Here is a 22,610-nt window from a genome sequence, read left to right as displayed (position 1 = left end):
CCTGTGAGCTGAAACAAACTCTTCTTACTTTGGGCATTGTGTTTACCACCACAAGAGAAAGCACAGTAGGACACCTGGCATCTTCCTTTCTTGGCTTAAATGAACATGTCCAGAATGGGACTGTGACAGTTGCAGGTTCTGTGTGTTATGAACAGTCTCCTGGCTTCCTGTGTGCTGTGGGCAGATTGGCACTGGTGGGCATCAGCTCAGACCCCTTCCTGTGGGGAGCTTGAGCAGGATGGTTTTTGGCTGGGCACTAGCTCAAGTAGCTGTACTGTCACATTTCATCCTTGCCTAGCCAGCATAAAATTGGAAGGGTGCAGTAGTCGTTTTATAAAAACAGTTTGGTATGCTCGGAGAGGAGGTAAACAAGAACAGCTATTTTATTAGAAAATAACATCTCTGCCCAAGTGTGTTTATTGGGTGGGTTCAAAACTCTCTGAATCCTCTTAAAGTCTGTTTAAGTGCCCTTGGTTCTTCTTGCTCCATGCTTGATGGTCATCAGGCATCTGTCAACTCTTGGGGTCTTTGATGCTGTTTATTTAAATGTAAAAGTCTCATTTTTTATTTTTTTATTGTGTGTGTGTGTTGCCAAGGAGTGTGTCTGTGTGAAGGCTAGAGGGCACTCTCTGGGAGTCAGTTTTCATCTTCCACCATGGTCCTCGGGATCAAACTCAGCTCCTCAGGCTTGCTAGGCTTGCCCCATCGGCCTGTCATCCACCACTGCTGGCCTGTCAACTGTGTGCTCGTTTTTAGTAAGACAGTATTTCTTTAACTTTTTACCCTCCTGGTCCTTGAGGGCTAGAGTTCTAAATACCTCATTTCTCACTTGGGTCCCAATGCTGGGCATCTCATTTCTTTCTGTTGTAATCAGCATCTGACTTTGGTTGGTATTTCTATCTCTCCATCAGTGTGGTGCCAAGTCAGAGCAGAGCTTCTGATAATGACTGGACTTGCCTGAAGGCAGTGTTGTGGTGGTGTTCACGTCCTCCTTTGGAGCAGTGGCTCCTGAAGCCTCTCCCTGCCCCTCTAACTTACAGCGCTGCTCTCTGCCTCTGCATGTCTGCACCATCACAGATGCTGCAGTGCCCGGCCTACATCTCGTGCTATGCTCCTGTCAGAACAGTCACTCTACCTTTCCTCTTTAGTAAGTGCACATGAGTAAGTGTGGAGAGAAAACCAGCACTCAGTCCTACTAAGACCGACTGTTAGTTAAGTGTGAGATGCTGAATGTTTATTTTCTATCTTGGCCCGTAATATTTTCTTCTTAGCTTACTAATGACTAGCCACTCATAAACATCTTGAATCCATCTCTTATGATATATAAAATAAAGGATAAAGAAATAGGTAACAAGAAAGGGCCTAAAGCAGTCTTTTTCTTGTGTTTAAAAAAAGGTTGCACTTCATTTGATATTAAAATACACGTCAGGAATAATTATGGTTGTTTTTATTACCATAATTCTACAATGACTTTGACTGTATGTTCTCTTAGTTATAACTCCTAATTAATTTATCTGGTATACAGCCCGGGGGGGGGGGGCAATCATTTTTAAAGACTTAACATATAACATGTCTGCTTGTGTTGGTTTCAGGGAAGCCTCATAGCACTGGGAGTTCCGAGCGGATTCAGCTCTCGGGAATGTACAACGTCCGAAAAGGCAAAATGCAGTTGCCAGTGAACCGATGGACAAGACGCCAGGTCATCCTGTGTGGGACGTGCTTGATAGTGTCATCTGTGAAAGACAGCGTGAGTGGGAAGATGCATGTTCTGCCCCTCATTGGTGGAAAAGTAAGTAAAGCAAGACTACTGACATATTCCCGCGTTAGTAAGGACCTCCATCCATTTCTGTAATAGAGGGACATGGATTGGAGCTGTCTGAACTCTCACTTTTGCTGTGTTCCACTGATGGGCATTGTTGTTTACTGGAGCTGTACAATGCTGTTGGATCACAGGAGAAGACGGACCAACAGAGTGTCATTGTTCTGTTTTAGAGCGCAGATGATGATGTCCTGATCATCAAGTAGGCATCGTTTGTGCTGCCGAGCACACAGCCCAGAGTGCAGGACACCGTTCCTACATCTGCGGGTAGGAATAAGCCAGTGTGATGATGGAGGTCAGGACCTCTGGGTGCTGACCTCAGACCAGACTCCCATTGCCTTCTGCACACTGTGCTTAGTGACCAAGCGGGATTAGCACCTTAGTTTACTGTGAACTAGAAATGGCACTCATACACTTGACAGGTATTTTCAACATTATCGGTTGCTTTTCTTTGGGCATGTTAACTATTTTATGCCCATTGCTTATAAAATGGAACCATTTTTTTGAGGAAAGAATTAAATTCTCTGTTGGGAGACAGCATCACTATAATCACATGTAAATGTGTGTTGTTTTTTAAATGTTGTTATTTGTTAAGGGGAAAGATTTGGAAAAGAAAAGGTTTGTGGGGATTGGGAACATATGAAACAAGAGTTCTCTTTACATTTTCTTTTTTCCTCCTGGATGGGAATGGAGGTGGAAAATGCAACTAGAAGAATTAGAAGCCAATTTTCATTAAAAAAAAAATTTCAATCTTAAAAAAATTGACAGCTGTCTGATGTGTTCTAAGATTCAGAGTTGAAGGTCAGGCTGTGTGTGCATAGTGGCCTTGACAGCTCTGTAGTGTGGTCTGCCCTGGTGAGCGCCCTGGGCTATGCCCTCCCCTCCACTGCATACACCGGTCCTAGGAAGACTGATGCTCAGACCTTTTCACACCAGGTGTTTAGCCAGACAGAAAGGCAGGTTTAGATCTGTTCACTCTCCCATTCTGAAAGCACTGCTTGTTAACCTCTGAGCATTAAGATTAGTGAGTGAAATTATGTATATAGTCAAGGATAACCTTGAACTCTTGATATTCCTGCCTGGGATCGCGGGCGTGTGCCATCACACCTAGTTCAGTTTCGGGTGGTATTGGAAATTGAGCCCAGGCTTGACACACGTTAGGCAAGTCTTCTTCCAAGTAAGCACATCTATAGTGCATTGCATGCAACCTGTTATTGGACATTTTGTTTCCTCATGGATTACTGGAAATGTCATTAATGTTGCCATCATAGATGATTATTTTAAAATGCAAACATATTTGATGTTTGATGTTGTTAGACCAGAAGTCTGTCTCTCTATGATGCTGGGAGTTTGCATAGGCAAATGTGAATAAAACATTATTAAATATCTTTTATGGGGGAAGGCACTATGTTTGATCTAAGAAATGAGAGTCACGATCTGTGCCATTGAACCACTGGTTTCATATCAGCAGATGTAGGGTGGGCACATCATCATCTGCGTTATAGCTATGAGAGAGATTCAGAGAGCAAGAGCTCTGTGGGGGTCAGTAAAAGGCCTTCCTCTGGAGGGAAGAGAGAATTTTATAATGAAAGATGTAACGATAACAAAACTTGAAGGGTGAAAAATCTTTTGACATATATAGTAGAAACAAGATTATACTCAGAGAGGTAGAAAGCACATGGAATGTTCAGGTGAGGTCAGAAAAAGCCAGCTGTGATTAGCATTGCCACTCAGAGACTCATCCTGTTTCCCAGGCCTGTTATTGGACAGATTTCTACTATTGAGTGAATTGAAAGTTAATAGCTTCCGCTTTTTACAAGTAGATCTTGTCAAACCTGCTTTGCACTGTTTTAAAATAATGGAGCTTGCCGAAGACCTGGGTCTTTTAAAGCCTGTTGACCCAGTTGGGAGAAAATAATTCACTTTCTGTAATTTGAGCTTTCATTAATGTTTGTATATTTCTTTTTGTCATCCCGTTTCAGCTGGTAAAGGAAAACAGAGATTGCATGCAAGAACCCTTTTTCTTTCTTTTTAATCTCTGTGTGGAAGAGCTAGAAGAAATGAAGTGTGCTGTAGGCTGGTCAGATCCTAGTGGTAGTTGCTTTCATCTCAGTTTTCCATGTCACCAGAGCATGATCAGTTTACAGTTTTCAAATAACAAGTCTTCATTGTTAAAGAAATCTCACTAGGGCCAGTGAGTTGTCTCCATGGGTAGTGACACTTGCTGCCAAGCCTGATAACCTGAGTTCAATCCCTGGGACCCACATTGGAAGAAGGACAGAACTGGCTTCTGCAAGTTTTCTTCTGACTTCCATATGCACTTTAGCCCTTGTGAACACAGACACACATAAATAAGTGTAACATTTTAAAAAGTTAAAGCTCTCTTAAAATGTTGAAAATATTTTTAAGATACATTTTTATTCATTGTGTAGCTATGCTAAATTTACTCTTTAGAGTTAAGCAGATTTTTAGATCATGCATTTAGGTAAGGCTTTTTAATACCTATTCAAATAAAGATGAATGAATAATAAATGAAATAAATGTTTACCTTTGATTTTGTATATTACAGATAATTATCTAGGATGGACATACCTTTAGTTTTGAATGAGTGAGTTTATTAAGTATCTAGCAAAGAAAAATAAAAAATGAATATCAAGTACAGAGGTAGATGGTAAACAGAAGAGCATAGCAAATATAGAATCAGTCAGTACAGTACCTAGTCTAGACTCCTAGCAGCGTGACTAAGAAGACAGTGGACATGCTTTGAGATAGAGGCTTTTCATTGTGTGTATGTCCTAAGATTTCATGTTTATATAGTTCCTATTTCTGAGTGCTCCCACAGTTTTTAATTTTTCTACTGATGAACATTTGGGTTGCTTCCAGGTTTTTATTGTTATGTTGTCGTTGACAAAACCTTAGAGTGATATGCCTCCCGGTAAATACATTGTGTTGAGGTAAAAATTATAGTTGTTTACAAGAGAATTTCTGTGCTCAGAGACATTGGCATTATATAGAGATGTTTTTTGATTTTCAAAAAGAGTGAACAGGCAGCTCGCCCCTGAGCCTGTACTGGCAGTGGGTATGTCTTCCTTCTCTAAGTCTTGGCTTCCTTCTCTAAGCCTATGCTTGGGCTCAAGGGGGTGTGTCTTGCTTTTTTTTTTTTTTTTTTTTTTTTGTGCCAGTGTTTTCTTCCATGTTTAAGTTCGCATTAAAACATTTTTATTAAACTTCAACTTTGCTTCATAAACTGGCTACTCAAATTCTTTCAGCACCGAAGCTGTGAATCCCAATTTGACCTGAGTCAAGGCCCTAGAAAATCTAGGGGAATTCTTAGACTTGAGGTGACAGTGGGAGCTGTGCCTCCTGCCTCTGCCCCCTAGAACACTGAGAGATGTTTCTCACTGTGGGTCACAGGGGGAACCCAGGGCACCCAGATAGAAAGCAACAAAGACTGGGACACTAACTCTGAAGTTACACCATGGTAATAACCCCAGTTCTAGCTGGTTTCTAGCAGTGATTTCTCATTCATATCACATGGCCACTAGGAGCAGGCGGCTTTTGGAGTTGATTTCTCTTTCTGTACACTCACTTCTGTAAGAATCTTGCCCTGATACTCTCTTCTTCTGTTGTTTAGTATCTGTGCCTTATGGCAGAGGAAGAAGTGACTGAAGTGTCACTCACTGGTTCTTATCTACTTAAAGACTTAGTTTTATTTGTGTGTATGTGAGTGCAGGTGAGAGGGACTCATTCCCACCTGCTCCTTGGAGGCAGGGTCTATTCCGGAAGCTTAGGCTCACTTCTTGCCTAGACTGGAAACCAACAAGCTCCATCTTTGTTTCCACCCACGTTGGAGCTATAGCTCAAATGGGCGTTATTTTACACCCACTCCAGTGTCCACACCTGATTATCTTTTTATATTTTCACCATGACTTTTTATTAACTTAGAGTGTATGTATACACATGTAAGTGTACATATACATCAGTGGCGTGGTGTATATACGGAGGTCAGAGGACAACTCGGGAGAGTTGATTTTCTCTTTCTATGATGATGTCATTTGACGGACCTGGACATCAAATTCATGTTGTTAGGCTGGGTAGCAGGTGCCTTTACCCATTGAGTACCCAGAGCACTCTTTTAAATTTAAGATTTATTTTCTTTTGTGTGTGTGTGTGTGTGTGTGTGTGTGTAGGAGGTACATGAGTACAGGTACCTGTGAAAGCCAGAAGAGGAAGTCACAGCCCTAGAGCTGGAGTTACAGGGTGTTGTAAGCTGCCCGATGTGGAATCAGAACCGAGGTCTTCTGACAGAGACATTCTCTCCTCTCCAGGGAGCCATCTCTTCAGCTCTACTTTCTGTCTTTGTTGTTATTCTCATTCAGCGTAGAGTTCATTCAGTTTTTGGTTTTGAAATTATCTTGCTAATAAGTTCCATGCTACACAAATTAATTTTCTAGTGTCTTTTCTAAATATTAGGATATGTTAATTTCCCCTTGTATTTTCTTGATTTCATCTACATTTTCAGGTCATAAACTTTTTTTTAAAACCCCTGAAATAATTAGGAGTATGTAGTTGACTAGCGTGTCATGTATGGAATTGGATGAATTTGTAAGAACATTTGCCCAGTTCATCACACAGACTCTAGCAGTTATCAGCACTAAAAGGTGCTTTAGAAATGTTCATCTTCTAGACGTACTCAGAGTTTAAGCTAATTTTCATTAATGGCTTCTGAGATCGTTACCTTTTAAACGTATCATAACAACAGTTCGGAATCCTTCTGCACACTTGTTGCGACTTGGCTGACAGGTCATTTTGTCAAGAAAGTGATAGGAGTTGGTGTAATATTTCATTTAATTTTTTCTCTTTGTGAAGAATTTACTGTGAATGGGAGTTTACTATTTTAACTATAAGTGGAAGAAACCCAAAGCCTTATTGTAAAGATATTCTATATAAAGACTAAGGAAGGAAGACTGTACTGACTTTTCAACGGGAAGAAGGGAATTTCACTTGGGTGGTGACTTCTAATGAAGATGAAAATTCCTCTTTCTTGATTTTCTCGTAGACGTGGTTGGTCAGATGCCGCAATGGCTGTAGGTGCTAAGAGGCGCATTAGTGGGGAAGAGATGCAGGTCTAGTCGGGGAGCTGCATCCCACACACGCTGCTTTACTTGGTTTTGTGCTCTGCATCGTTTCACAGGTGGAAGAAGTGAAAAAGCACCAGCACTGTTTAGCGTTCAGCTCTTCGGGTCCTCAAAGCCAGACTTACTACATCTGCTTTGATACCTTCACAGAGTACTTACGGTGGCTGCGACAAGTCTCCAAGGTAAGCAGTACTTTCTCAGGAGCCTACAAAGGCTCCTTTCTTAGTTCCGATACACAGTTTTCTACCCTGTGTTTTTCTCTCTCAGGTATAACAACTAGCAGCTTTTAGTGTTTAAAAGCTAAATATGGGTGAAAATGAACACCACCTACTAATTTTAGCTCAGTATCACTGGCTTTGTCTCCTCCCCTCCAAACATAGCATTTTAAAAAAAAGTTAATGTGTCTGCCTGCCTGCCTGCCTTCCTTCCTTCCTTCCAGAATATGAAATCGTCTCCATTTCTCCTTCTCCCTCTCTAACTCTTTCTATTCCCCATTCATCTCAGAGTTTTAACTTTTTTACTTATTAGTGGTGGTGGCGGTGCTGTGTGTGTGTGAGTATGTATGTGTGTGTGTGTGTGTGTGTGTGTGAGAGAGAGAGAGAGAGAGAGAGAGAGAGAGAGAGAGAGAGACACACAGAGAGAGAGAGACAGAGAGAGAGAGAGACAGAGACAGAGACAGAGAGACAGACAGAGACAGAAACAGAGACAGAGAGACAGAGACAGTCTACTGAGTCCATTCAGAGTTGCTCGTCCATGCATGTGTTTAAGGTTTAGGGCTGACCCCTTGGGACTGGATAACTCTCAGGAAGCTCATCCTTGAAGAAGACTGAAGCTTCCTCTTTCCTCAGCCACTCATTGCCTGCAGCTCTTCATCTGGGGTGGACCCTTGTGACTGGCCCTTCAGCATAGCCACAGTGGTATAGGAGTTGCATTCATTTCTTGAGATAGTTGACTGCTGTCTAATTGGACTCCAGGGCCACTCATTGGGAGGGATTTATGCCTGGTACTGTACATCTAGATCTTGCCAGCTGCTGGTGGCTAGAGAGGTCATAGATCCTAGAGAGAACATACTATGGCCACTTTCCTAAAGCAATATGCTTTGTAACTGTGTTTTAAATAATTACCCTTCTATTACCAAATAAATGTACCTTTCACCCCCTCCCACTCCCCAAGAGAAACTCTGTTTTTGCAGTAGATGGAAGTTGTTGCAATCTACAACTGGTCACAGTACAAAGGATGAGTAAGTGTGGGGTGCATAGACCAGACCGATGTATTTACAATGCAAGTCCTACACCTACGGCTCAGAGACAGTTGCCGAGGTTGGCTGGCAGAATGATTGTAAGAAAGTGAAGACCAGGACATCTTCTGCAAGAGAGTGTCTTCTACACGTGACACGGAAACTACACCCGTAAAATCTCAAAAATATGGTTGCTTAAATAAGACCAGCATAATGTAAATGAGCCTTTACAGTTTTTGTATCGAGGATGAAGAGACGGCTCTGTGGTTAAGAGAACTTGCTGATCTTCCAGAGGACCCGGGTTCAGTTCTCACCCTCGACATGACGGCTAACAATCACCTGTAACTCGAGTTTCAGGAGCTCTCCCTCTTCTGGCATAGAGATGTATATAGACAAAAAAAGCCATACTGTTAAAAAAAATAAGCATTTTTTTTATTTGTTAGATTTTAGTAAACCTTAATAAATTCATTGAGTAGACTAGAATGGCTATCTTAATGTTACAGATCAATGACAGTAGATTGAGACTATTTTAGTGACTAGGCCCAGGATCAGATAAATACAAAAGCACAGAATATGCTAGAAAGCTCGCAAGTTTCCCTCATCTTCTGATTATATTTTCATATATACCATTTAACTCTACATAATCTCCATTTTTCTTTTGTTCTGCCTTATTGAGTGATTTCATTCTTTTTATCTTATTCTGGTTATTTTATATTCCCCTAGTCCTGCGTGCGTTGTGCATGTGTATTTATCCCATGAAATAACACATCCCTGTATTACCACAATACCATATAAATATGGTAAGTAAATGCTGATTTTTGTTTGATTCTTTGTGAGCAGGCATTTTTGCATCTTACTGTGAAGTGATGGGCTGGATTGTTACACTGAGTGCTTTGGTTTTGGGTGTGTGTTTTAAATGATGGTCTCTGGGGTGCAAGAACATTACCACAGAATTCATTGTCATGCTTTTAAATTTACAATCCAATTTGTTATCCAAGTTGAGTATGATTCATACTGCTGCATGAGGGAGCTATTTGTCAAGCAAGTGAGTAAGAGAACAACTGTAGAGACTGTAGTTCACGGAAGACTGCAGTCTGCCATTTCCGAGGCTTGCCGCAGTGCTCCCACATTTGGGTGACAGGAGACTTGCTGTTCTCCGGTGAGGGCTGGCTCTTAGAATCCTTAGCTTTTCTCCCTTTCAGAAAAGCACTGGCAGATTTCGGATCATGGAACGTAAGGTTCTCCTAACAGAGGGAAATGCAGGTTCTAAGTGCACAGGGAAGCAGTTTCCAGGTGAAGTGTTACCCGTAGGCTAGCTGTGAGTGAAGTATACATATGCTTGTCTAATTGTTTTCAAATTCATCTTGTGCTTGTAGCCATTAGGAGACAAGCATGAATAATATGCTTTGCATTTAGATAGTTTTAGAGGCGTATTCACAGTTAGGTGACACTGTGCGCTCAAAGCAGTAAGTCAGTTGCTGATGTCCTCCTTCGCTCAGAATACAAAGCCAGCACATGTCAAAGCGAAGTCATTTCTTCTGTATTAAGATAATGATCTGAAACATACTGCATAATACATAGCCTCTTCTTTGATTGCCTCGACCTGATTTAATGTTTACAGAAGTGTTGTAAAGAGCCATTTCCACATGAGCCTTGTTCTGTTTCCTGACCGTGTGGTCATGGTGCATCCACGAGAGCCAGGAGACCGACAGACCTTATTGACATGTCACTCTGGGCTGCCATCAAGCCTGTGCATGTCCTATTGTTCCTTTTCTGTTCTCTTTCTAATCCAAGGTGCCACATTTCAATTGGTATTTGTGCTTTCTTGTCCCCGCTTCTGCGCTACAGCGTTTTTGGTCTATTTTCTGTGACTGACATTTTTCAGGAGTACAGCTGAGTTACAGAATGTACTGTATGAAATACTTTGGGTCCTATACTCCAAATACATAGTAATGTGTACTAGGCCAGACGTGAGCCGTATATATTAAAAACAAGTGAGACACAAATTCTTAAACAGCGATGAGAGGGTAGACAGGAGCATCTATAAACCGCCAAGTAAACCACAGCAGAGTGTTGTGGTTGGCGCAGTTACAACAAGCTTGCCTTGTCTGTTCAGCACCGCACAGTGGGTAACTTACTATTCTAATTCTGTTAAGCATTTACCCAGTACCTTCTATTGGTGAGGTCTGTGATTTATTCATAGAGATTATTGCAAAGGAAAGTCCAGTTCCTATCAGGTGCAGGATTGTGCTAATTAAGTAAGTGTACAAAAAAAGCAATTAAAGGGACTGCAGAGGTGAGTCAGTCAGTGGTGTGTTTAACCTGTGAATCTAGTCCACTGCACCCGCATGGCAGCTCACAATGCAATGCAACTGCAATTCTGATGCCCCTTTCTGGCCTCCTGGGTACCAGGCATCCACATGATGCATTATATGTACATACAGGCAAACACGGATGCATGCAATGTAAAATAAACTAAATTTGAAAAGATGTTTTCAAAAGAACTTAAGTTCTCATATGTGTAATACAAGACGCTAGGACAGAGAGTGAGGAAGAATGGGCATCTAAAGAAAACTCATGGAAGAAGAGTGTGATTGTTTGAAGATCTGTCTGGTGGGACGAGCTTTCTAGGTAGAGGGTGAAGACAAGGAAGGCCCTTAGCCTACAAAGATGGTGTCTTAGGTAAGGGTTTGTTGCTATGAAGAGAAACCATGACCAAGACAATTCTTATAAAGGACAATATTTAATTATGGCTGGCTCACAGTTTCAGAGGTTCAGTCCGTTATTGTCTATACTAGGTAGAGCTTGAGCATAGGACTGTCCAGCTCATCCCCACAGTGACACACTTTCTCCAGTAGGCCATACCTACTCTAAGCAGGACACACCTCCTAATAGTGTTGATCTTTGTGAGCCAAGCATTCAAATACACGAGTCTGTGGGAACCAGATCTGTTCAATTCATTTCAGATGGAATCTGAAATAAGGAAGGGAGGTCACAATGGGCAGAGATATTGTGCTGTAGAATGATGTAGTGCTTTATTTATGTTGTTAATATAACGACACACTGTTACTGAGCATTCTTCTGTAAAGTTACATGTGTGATAAGTGGGTGAGACAGAATCAAGGAGCCTGCTTAATCCAGTAGAGGTGAGGGTGGGCGATACTTGCAGTAGAACTGGAGAGACCTGGAGAACAAACCTTGGGCATGCGTGTTGGAGGTTGACAGAGTTACCAATAAATTATATAGAGGATGTGAGGAAAAGGAAAAAGTAAAGAATGTTTTTTTAGGGTGGGGCTCAGTGGTAGAATATATCCAAGGCCCTGGCTTAATCTCTGGCAACACAGACACATGTGCATATGTATATGTTTTCTAGACCTTTCCTTTATTTTGTGATAGATTAAAGCCTCAGCTGAGAATCATAGCACCAACTGTACTCTACATATATGGTTTGAATGTTCAAAGAGCTTCTATGACAGGAGTAGACAAAGAAGCAAAACACCAGAGATAGATTCAAGAGCTGTCTCCTGAGTAGAGTGGGAGCATGTTTATGTTCTAGCTTGATAATTGTGACTGTCAAGTGTTAGCTTGGTTAGTGTTCTTTCTTAGTTGGGGTTGGCTAGTGTGCCGTCTCTGTTGCCTAGTGCTGGAGTCTCTCTAGTGAGCCTCATTCTAATTGCTCAGATTATGAACAGATTTAGACAGATTTATATTATTTCCAGCAAATAAGAGAGCACATGTTTTGTTAATCCGAGTGAGGTATATTCTGATGTTGTCAGTCATAGGAGCTGCTTTGGGAAGTAATAGATCTTCATGTAAGAAGGCAGGGGCCTGGGGATGCTTCCTGTAAACATTAGAAGCAGTAAGATGTTCCCTTCTGCAATCTTAAACACCAGACAACTACTTGAGTAACTTTCCGAGTGTCCAATATGATGTAGATAATCTGTAGGATCCTGGCCAGTGTGTTCTAAGACCTGGCCAGCTCTACAAGACTGTACATGCTTCATTTCATTGTATTTTATTATTTTATTTTTAAAAATATGGTTAATGATCAAAACAAATTATCTATAATGAGCTGTTCCAGAAGAAATAAATGAAGAATTTCTTATTTGGATAGAATTTCTATACAAGATTCTGGCCAATCCTCTGTTTAAACCATTATATTGGGAATAAACATATGATAATCTGTTTAGCCCCAAATCCAGGAAGAGTTGTCTGGGGCTGCTAACAGAAGGTGGGGGGATGCGGCTTCCACTCTTAGGTTTGGTTGTCATCTGCATTCTGATATGTAGTATAAGAAGCTAAATACTTGTTAGTCATACTCAGGTCACTATGGAAGCTATTTCTTTTTCTTTTCTTTATGTTGAGAGAACATAAGATTCGTTTTGAAGAGGATTTATAAAAACAAGCACATAAAGAAAAATCTAAATCTTGTATTTTAATGTCCTTTTTCCTATGCTAGTCATAAGGAAAAGATATAGATAACTAAATTCCAATGATTTTTAAATCAACATGACCTAGATAAGTAATTTTAAAAGGAAGTTCTTAATTTTCAGTGTTTGCTTTTGAATTTTAGCTTGTAGAGAAGTGTTTTTGTTATGTCAGTTGTTTTTGAGAAAATTGTTAAAAGTTTATTACAGACTAATTGTAGCACTTAGCACTGCTTGCCAGAGGCAGGAGCTTTGGGGTTTATATTGGGCGTGTGTTAGTGAAGAGTCCTTTGGGACAGTGACAGCATTGGTTTTGAAGTCATCACTAAACTACGAATGTGCAGCATGTCTTAGAAAGTCAGTAAACATCTTGTTGTATGCAATGAAAAGTGGGCCGTCTGTTTATTCCGAATACAGACCTGTGTCTAGGATGCTTTCACTGTGGGGGAAGGGCAGCCTCCTTTCAGACATACTTGTGCCACTGAGGACTTGCTAGCCTACCCGTCCACATTTGTAGCCAGATTTTTAGAGCATGCTTTTGTTAGACATGTTGATTGACCCTTTGACCTCTTTTCAAGGTCATTCTTTTATGTGATTCTGTAGCCTAACCTTAACCTTGTTGACTTACACAGGCTAAAAGTGGATTTGGCTCGCTGGTTTAGCATTGTGTATAGGTGTTTTTAACTTTTGTTTGTTTTGTTGTTTGAGATGTGGGTGGGTAGGTGGTGGTGGTGATGGAGGTAGCTGTGTGTGGTAGTTGGGTGCACTGTCTCACTCATAGCCTAGGCTGACCCAGTGCTTGCTATGTAGCAACAGGCTGATCTTTAAATTGTAGTTTTCTTTCCTCTGTTTCCAAATGCTGGGGTTTCAAGCCTGAGCCACACTAGCTTTGTATTTTAAACTTTGATTGCAGAATCGTGAAATACTGTGGCGTAGAGATAATAGTAATACTAACATATCTGTAACTCACCTGCCACAGCTAACAGCTCATACCCACTGTTTAAACTCTCTGCCTCTTTCCTCTGCATATCTACAATACAGTATAGGACTCACTCTGCAACTCTATATAGTGAGAAATAGCTTACAAATATAACCACGAGAACCACTCCTACGTGATCAGCAAATGTTTCAGATGATTATTTTTTCCTTAAATTCTTAAAACTGTTTGTCTCTATATATGACCGTTTTGCTTACATGGATATATGTGTACCATCTGGATACTTAGGGTACCTACAGAATGTTGAAGACTGCTTTCTATGGAGCTGGGAACTGAGCTCTGGTCCTCTGCAAGAGCAACAAGTGCTCTTAGTCACTGAACCATCTCTCCAGCCCTGTTCAGATCATTGTGACTGCTGTTACAAACGGGTTTCAACACTACTGAGTTGCTCTTTTAAAACAAAGTGAATGTTTTCAATTATTGATTAGCTAAAGGAAGTTGGCAATGACTTACTACTTGGCACTAACTTACAGAAAAGGGATTGACTGGAAAGCACAGAAACCCACAGGGAGGATTTTAGCTTAACTAATTCCTACCTCAAGGGTTACAGACTAGGAATGTCGGAGGTTCACACTCCCCCCCCCCCCCCCTTTAGAATATTTACACATGGGTAGTGAGTTGTTCCCAGGGAGGCGAGCCTGAGCTTACCTTTGGAATTGATTTGTTGTATATCCTGTATACAGAGCATGGAAGTAATTTGGTGCAGTAGAGTTGATGCCTCTCTATTTTGGCTGCTGCCTTAGCGCTGGTGTCATGCAGGTCAGTTTCCTCTCATCATTGACAATGTTTGGATCACTTGACACTGTAGAATTTCAGACTGATAATGCTCGACCTACACTTTCCCTGATAATGGCCACCCTTTTTGCTTTCTGTGGGGAAAGGAGGAGGTACATCATGGTCTCTTCTGAGGACCTCAGTAGCCTCAAACTCGTCTGGTTTACTTGGTTAAAATGTGATTGTCATCCTAGGTTTTCTTCAGGGCCTTGTAGCTTGTCTGTGTGTCACATTGTGCTCACGTAGCCAGTGTATTGGCAGTTGGGGGGGGGGGTGGCTGATTTTCTAACAGGAACGTCACCGCCGTCACTGTTCCTGCTGTGTAACGCTCCATAGAAGCATGTGTTACATCTTGGGGCACTGATTTGTACAGGAAGTCATTGCTGTGGAGGACAGGAGCAGATTTCATGCCGAATTAAGATTACGTGAAATGATGACTAAGTGACACCCTTGAAATGCAAACGAGCCGCATGGTGAGCCAGGATTGAGCTTTCCTGTGCTAAAATATGTTCTGAGGTCCAGAGTTAACTCCTAGAAGACTTAACTGACCACTTGAGCCAAGCCATCGGTGTGAAATAGGATTAAGATGGATTCATGTCATTAGTGGTAGTTGCAGGAGACACTGTACTGTGACGTAGTCATCTGTAGTGCATACCTAATGCAGACTAAAGTCTTCTGCTCATTGCCAGCCTGTCCTGTCTCCAGTGCCTTAGGGACCCTGCTTTAGTCTGTTACCCTGGGTTTCTAATGCCAAGGAAAAAGGTTTGTTAGAATGGGTCTTCTGAAGACCCCAGGAATTTTCTGGAAACTCTCAATTCACACTTCACACTCATTCTTTAAATAATGAAGGGTCTTTTGACTAAGGGCAGTCCACCAGTTTGTAGAATCAGAAGTGAACCTGAGGGTCTGCTGATGTGGATATCTGCTTATATCTTCAAAAATTGCTCTTGTACCAGTTCCATAGTGATAATTGAGAAATACTGGAAATTGAAATTGACTAGGAGGTGTTGGAGCATTGGAAGAAGATAAATGAGGGCAGTATCAAAACAAGTCTTGAATGGTTTCTTTGTTACTTTTCTGTTATTGTGATAAAAGACCATGACTGAGACGATTTTCTAAGTAAGCATTTAATCTGGCTTCTGGCCTCAAAGGGTAGAGTCCGTGATGGTGGAGCAGAACAACAGCTGAGTGTTCATAGCTTGATTGCCACCCAGTGGGCAGACAGACATAGACTGGGAATGATGTGGCTCTTTTGACACCTCAAAGCCAGCACCCAGTGACATACCTTTTCCAACAAACCTATACCTCCTAATTCTTTTGAAACAATCCGACTCACTAGGGACCAAATATTCAAATACATGCGTCTATGGCGACCACTGTTCCCATCCACACCATGACATTCCACTACTTGGCCCCTATCGGCTTGTAGCGACATCCTAATACAAAAAAGCATTTGATCCAATACAGTTTACAAAGTCCTAAGTCTCTTCTGATACTCCAGGCTTTTAATCATAATACCCTCCTTGTAAAATCAAAATTAAAAAAGCAAATTACATACTTCTAACAGATAATGACACAAAATACACATAACCATTCCAAAAGCAGGGAAAGGGGGCATAATGAATAAATATTACATCAAAGCAAAATAGAAACCTAGTAGGACAAACTCCAAATGCTGTAGCTCTGTGTCTGATACCAAAGGTCTTTGATGCTTCTTCCCTTCCAGCTTTGCTGCCTACAGTATGCTTCTCTGTCTCTCTCTGGTTGCTTCTATTCCTTATATGCACCTCTCTCTTTGACAGATACCCCACAGCTATGGCATCTCCACCATCTTGGGGTCTCTAACACAGTCCAGGTTTCACTTTCACATCTTCATGCAGTGGCTTATCAGGAACACCCCTGGCCTTGGGGGCTCTCTTTAACGTCAGTGGAATATTCTACAACCCCTTTGTCTTGTATCCTTATAACTCTAAAGCCAGAACCATGTGGAAAACATGGCCAAGTTTGACTGCCTTCTTGGAATGGAGCTGCCTCCTTGAATCACATTTACAGAAGCTTTTCTTCCTTTTGTTGCCTTTCCTAAGGCCTTTCCCTTTAGAAAGTGGGGTCTTGCCTTGGGGGCACCCCTCCCTTTATTCTATTTCAGATCAGGTCTCTCTTTAATCTTTCCCATTTCTTCGAGCACAAGCCTTTCCTCCAAGTTTAAATTCCCTGGTGTTGTTCTTTCAAAACTATATCCATTCTGCATTTCCTCTTACCCCACTTGATTCTGTTCACTACTGAGCTGCATCAGAATGATTACTACTAACCATATGACAGAGACAATATTAGGCTGTCTTATAATCAATCTCCTCCAAGGAAATTAGTCTATTACTTTTCAATTTATCTTCATGCAGACTTAGGACGAGGGCAAAGAAGAGCCATGTTCTATGCCAGAATATCATAAGAATGGCCTCTGGCCAAGTTGCTAAAATTGTTTCTCTCTGAAACTTCTTTGGCTGACCCTATATTCATACTGCTCTCAGCACCTCTGTCTTTCCAATGGCTATCTGTTAGGATTGCCATTAGTCCCTACTTACTGTGTTCAACTGATTACCTAAAGTCCTGAAGCCTTCTATGTTCTGGAAAAGCAAGCAATAACACCAAAACAAACAACAACAAAAACCATGGTCAGTTATGTCTCAGCAGTAGCCCACTCCCTGGTACCTAGTTCTGTCTATTACTTCTCTATAACTGTGATAAAGCACCATGCCTTTATCAAAGCATAGTTTATAATAGAAAGCATCTAATCTGACTTACTGGTCGGGGTTAGAGGTCATGCTCACGGAGAAAAGGAGCAGCTGAGGATCCACATCTTGATCGCCACCCACAAGGCAAAGAGACAGGGCCTGCAGAGAAAAGAGAGAGAGACAGACAACCTGGAAACGGTATGAATCCAAAGAGCATCCCCAATAACATACCAAGGCCACGCCTCCTAATTCTTCCTAAATAGTTCCACCCACTGGAGACCAGGTATTCAAATATATGAGCTTAGGACCATTTCCATACATTTCTCTACACCAGAAAAATTAAGAGGAATATCTATTGCACATAGGGGTTAATTGTGCAGAAAGGCGAACCTGTGTAAAATACAGAAATGGTCGTGACCTGATCTGAGCAGTGTGGAAGAGACATCTATCTAGAAGCTAAAACATGAGAGTACAGACTAGTCCTGTGATGGCTATGTAGTCTGAGAAGGGTAAAAGGGACATTAATGCAAAGTGTGCCTGCCTGGGTACATGGTTGTTTTCTAGTCCCATTTTACTCTCTTATGGAAACTTAACTATGATTTACCAAATAATTTAGGTAGATTTGTAGCATGAATTTTAGTATAGAAAGAAATGCCATATTATCTTTCCTAATTACGAATAAGACGATAGGTATTTAGAGAACTTAGAAATTCTGAATTCAGGCAGAAAAATGAAGTATTTTGCATTGTATAAATTTGTTTTGTTGTATAGGAAACTGATAAAGTGGGTAAAACAGTTATATATCATAGCTGCTAATAATTTAGAATGGAGGGTAAATTTACATGCTTTATTTCTCATATCCCCCAAACGATTGAACCTTTTAAAGAAAAGGAATGTTAAAGTATTGAAATTCTAGGTAAAATTTGCTTCGTCCAAAATTAGTAGGTTAAAATGCTACTTTTATTAGGACACAATGAGACTGTCTCAAAAGAAAGAAAGAAAGAAAAACAGCAACATACACACAACAGACCTGTAATTAACTTTATAGGTATTCTGTATCTATTGTTAAGCAGAATTTATAAAATGATAATTAGCATTGAGAAATTGAATGTCACCACGAAAAGGTCTTGGGCCAATGCGTTTCATACAATTTGAGGAGAGAAATGACTGCATGTCATGAAGGAGGGGATTAGCAGACATAGGGCTGGGGAGGACACAGTGGAAACAAGTAAAGTATTAGAATGTCTGAGAAAGATTCACACATTATATTCTGCTCACCAGTGGTGGGGGTGTTAGAACTAGATCAGCTGAACTCACAGAGACTGTCCCTTTAGCCAGGGACATCAGGTCCACTCAGGGTTGGACCAGAGCAGTTAGTGACTCATGCTAGTTCACAGCAGTTTTTAGCTATGTGCAGAATTCTTTGTGCCATTTCAGCTGCTTTGATCATTCTGCTTGAATTTGAGCATACTATGCACATAGAAAGGCTAGATATGACTTCCCTAAAGTATAGAGGGTACCAGATGTCACATGGACATTGTTGCTGTGACCTTCCTGTGCCTGAGGAAGATGATGAGCCACTGTGGAGCTGTCTGCATGATGAGCTTGATGGCCCCATCACAGGGAAGCATGACAGGTACAGACAGGTTAGGCTAGGACAGGATTCTGATGTAGCAATGCGGCTCAGCTAGACTCGGCAGGAAGAGCTCTTGGCCTGAGAGTCCGAAGGGCAGGGAAAGACAACGGTTTAAGAGTGTGTCAGGATAAGCAACATGTTAGTGAACTTATGAAATTCTACTAAGTCATCTGAAATTTTTAATTTCTTGTTATATTTTAACCCCATAGTGCTTAGGAGGAAATACTTTGAGAACTAAATATACTTTTCCCATTGTATATGTTTTCAAGACATTTGCAATTTGAATAGGTGGTTAGAATTCATATTTATATTAATATATTGCAAGTTTTGTTCATTCTGACTCTAATCAACCTTGTTATCTGTCTGTCTGTCTGTCTGTCTGTCTATCTCCATCCATCCATCCATCCATCCATCCATCCATCTGTGTGTGTGTGTTAATATAGATGCCAGAGACGTCAGATTCTCTGGATTTAGAGTTACAGGTATCTGTGCACTACCATGTGTGGGTGCAGAAAATGAACTTGGATCTCCTCCAGGAACCGCGAAGGAAGGCTCTTAACTACCGAGCCATCTTTCCAGTTCTGGTCTTTTTTTTTTTTTTTTAATTGGCAATACAGATTAGACATAATTTTTTTAAACTAGAGTTATCTTGAACTGATCTGAAAATCAAATCTATTCACATGTGTAACTGCTCAAGATGATGGGGACATGGACTAGGGATAGTAGTTGATCTTGCTGAGCCTTTTTTAAGTTTTAAAAATGAAAAGGGTAGGGGCTGAAGAGGTAGCTCTGTGGTTAAGAGCACTAGTTGCTCTTCCAGAGGACCTGGGTTCAGTTCCCAGCAACCACATGGAAGCTCACAACTGTCTGTAACTCCAGTCCTAGGGAGTCCAACACACACATGGTGTGTAGACACACATGTAGGCTGAACACCTATTCACATAAAATAAAAATAAAAGATTAAAACATTTTTTAAAATGAGAAGAGTATATTGATATTGATCAAGTATGTTTTAGGCGATCCACTTTAGAGATGAAGAAACTGATGGACAGAGAGATGAAGTGACTTGTCCAAAGCCACATGACTAGAAAAGTCATCTTATACATACTATTCTTGAGCCCCGGTTTTGTGGCTTGTAGTTTGCTGGTGTAATGTACAGTAGCTTCTGCCAAAGGGGGATTTATATTTCAGTTGTGAGATCCTTGAGAAGTCCCTTCCAAAACAAGGATTTTAGGCCTTTTCCACATAGGGTAGTTTCTTTTACTTTCCAGATTTTCATAACATTGATTGATTGATTGTACCTTTCTCACAGACTTCTAAAATTTGATCTGATGTTCCTCAGTTATTCACTGAGGAATCACTGTTCTTCAGTTGGACAAGGGATTTGGGGTTGGAGTGGGCAGAGCCTTGATGTCAGGAATGAAGATCCCACCGGATGTCATCCTTTCTGTGGAATCTGTTAGCTTAGCAGATGGTCTCTACTTCTCTGGAGGAGCATCCACACCCTGTTACTACTTCTTTTTCACATCTTAGCTTTCGTTTCTTCTAGGGACTGCTTTTCTCTGTACTAGTTATGATACCATTTTCTTGAGAGTTAGGGTGTTCCCCCTTTCCCCTGGTTTTCTGGTGATATCTAACAGTGGTCCAGCCCTGGCCTGATGGATGTGGTTAATAGCACAGGCTCTTGTTTATACCCTGGGCCCAGTACAGCTGTGGCCTGAAACTCGGTTTACTTTAACCTTGAAGTTAAAGGCAGGGGCCGAGTCTTTATTATATGGAGTTTGTTGGAAATTAAACTCAATATTCTATCTTCAGCTCTCCTCAGGACCACACTTCTTTTCTATAACAATAAGTTACATGTACTGGGAAAGGAAGCTGGGTAAGAATGCCACTTGCTCTGAGATGTACCCAGGTGGCTTTCTTATTAATAGTTCCTGTGTATGTAGATTGTGGGAAGGATGTGAGTTTTAATAGCAGCTGTGTGGGTGGAGCACAGCTTCTTGGTTGGATGTCCAGCTTTTCTTCTTTGGGAACAGTGCTTTTCTCTTTTGGATGAGATGTACCTTGGCTGGTCTGCACTGATGTACTTACTTCGTTTGGTTCCAGGATAGGGTCTGTTACAGGAGATACTTGTGGTAGCCTTTGCAGTCTCCTGGTTTGCTCCCTGCCCTATGGCTGTTACATACTGGATTCATTATCTTACTCTAGATGTTCCTGTTTGCACTATGGTCCCCATGAGACCTTGCTGGCTGATCTTATCCTGTTCCTGTGCCCACTTCTTCCTCCTTCCAGCAGTAACAACTTTTAGCCCAGAATGAGGAATGGAGCAAGGACAACTTGACGTTTAATCATTTTCTCTTTGTCCAAAGGGAACAATGTTAGACTTCTGTTAAAATAGAACTTGTTTTCTTCTGAGTAGTCTCCAAGGGAACGGGTAGGCCAGAGGCAAACTGGTGTAGGTGGTTGAAGGACTTGTGAGGTGGGCCATTGACCCTTTTTTCTGCACAGCATCTGTGGGTCATAGTGAGTACTCAGTGTATTTATTTCAGTGAACAAGATAAAGCACCCTGCCCCCACAAGCCCCAAGTCCTTTTGCTTACATCAGGAATTTTGCTCTCTTTAGAATTTTCTTTTTTAATGTTGTACATTCAAGGAAAGTTGAAATTACTGAAATGCCAACCCATACTCCTATATTTGAGCCTTTGTACACCAGCATCTTTCTGTTTCATGTGTACAATATAATTTGTGTTTAATTTCAAGTATGACCTTAGCAGAGTCTGTTTCATGCATATTTATTTCTAAATAGTTTTTTTTAGCATCAGGGATATTTTGAATTAGTGAATAAAAAACTGTAAGTAATTCTATTTTGTAGCAATAGCAATAAAAATAATAGCATAATTTATTGATGGTTTTTCTGAGCTATGACGGTAGGACTAGATGCCATGTTAATATTGCCACATAGTCATGAAAACCATGACTCAAGAGGGATCAATGATCTGTTCATCTTAGCTCAGCAAGGTGGTGGCGCTTTGGTAAGAATCCATGCCCTCTGTGCCCAGAGCCACATTCCCAGGACTCTGTTCTGCTTCTTCTGGGTTAGGAAAAAGAAAGCTGGAATTTGGTAACAGAAAAGAGTACATCAGGTTGATCAAGGATAAAGAGTAAAATATTCCTTCATTCATCTATTCATTTATTTTTGCAAAGGAAAGTCAGAAACTAAGTTAGGTAAAGACTTAGAACTATGTTGTTACAGCATCTGCTATCAGACAGAGAGCCAAGATAGTTGAAGTGGACTAAATCTCTTTACTTTCATTATAAACCAACATTGTAATTCCTGGCGAATATTTGAGCTTACCCAGTGCACTTTGTATTTCTGTCATGCATTTTGGTTTGTAGCCCTGAGATCCTGGCCTCAGGAGTTATTTAACCAGGAAGACACTGGATATCTGGATGGTTGTTTAGATAGATTTTCTGTTTTGTGCAAAGCGTCTACATGAGGCAAAGCGCAATCAGTGTAATTATCTTACTGAAATCAGCACACACCACATCTGTCTTCCCATCTAGCGCATGATTGTGTATTTCCTTTAAACTCTTGTGTTAGTTTGTTCATAATTCTATCACTTGATATTTATTTTTTGAGGATTAAAACCACCTGTAGGAAAGACTAGTGTCATCAGTAAATCTAATAAGGTAACTGTGTTCTTCGGAGCTCAGTACTGGGCTATTTTAGGCGTGCTCTAGTGCGGCTTTTACAGTAGCAGGCTGTTTTGTGCCAAGTGTATATATACACTTCATCTCTTTGTATTTGGACAGGAACTGCTACTTTCATGATGTTCCTGAGTTCCCAAAAGGG

At 41.0% G+C, this 22,610-nt stretch overlaps 1 protein-coding gene across 1 annotated transcript in view; it reads left to right on the top strand.

Moving 5' to 3' along the window:
• The window catches only part of Phlpp1 (PH domain and leucine rich repeat protein phosphatase 1), a 219,194-nt gene that overhangs the window by 107,956 nt on the left and 88,628 nt on the right, over window positions 1-22,610 (top strand). Inside the window, exons 2-3 of the mRNA XM_034513168.2 lie at window positions 1,593-1,789; window positions 7,014-7,139. Of these exons, the coding sequence (XP_034369059.1) occupies window positions 1,593-1,789; window positions 7,014-7,139 (323 nt within the window). The remainder of the gene's footprint in view (window positions 1-1,592; window positions 1,790-7,013; window positions 7,140-22,610) is intronic.

The sequence above is a fragment of the Arvicanthis niloticus genome, chromosome 10 (assembly GCF_011762505.2).
Source record: "Arvicanthis niloticus isolate mArvNil1 chromosome 10, mArvNil1.pat.X, whole genome shotgun sequence".
Lineage (NCBI taxonomy): Eukaryota > Metazoa > Chordata > Mammalia > Rodentia > Muridae > Arvicanthis > Arvicanthis niloticus.
This window is presented reverse-complemented; position numbering and strand designations above follow the sequence as displayed.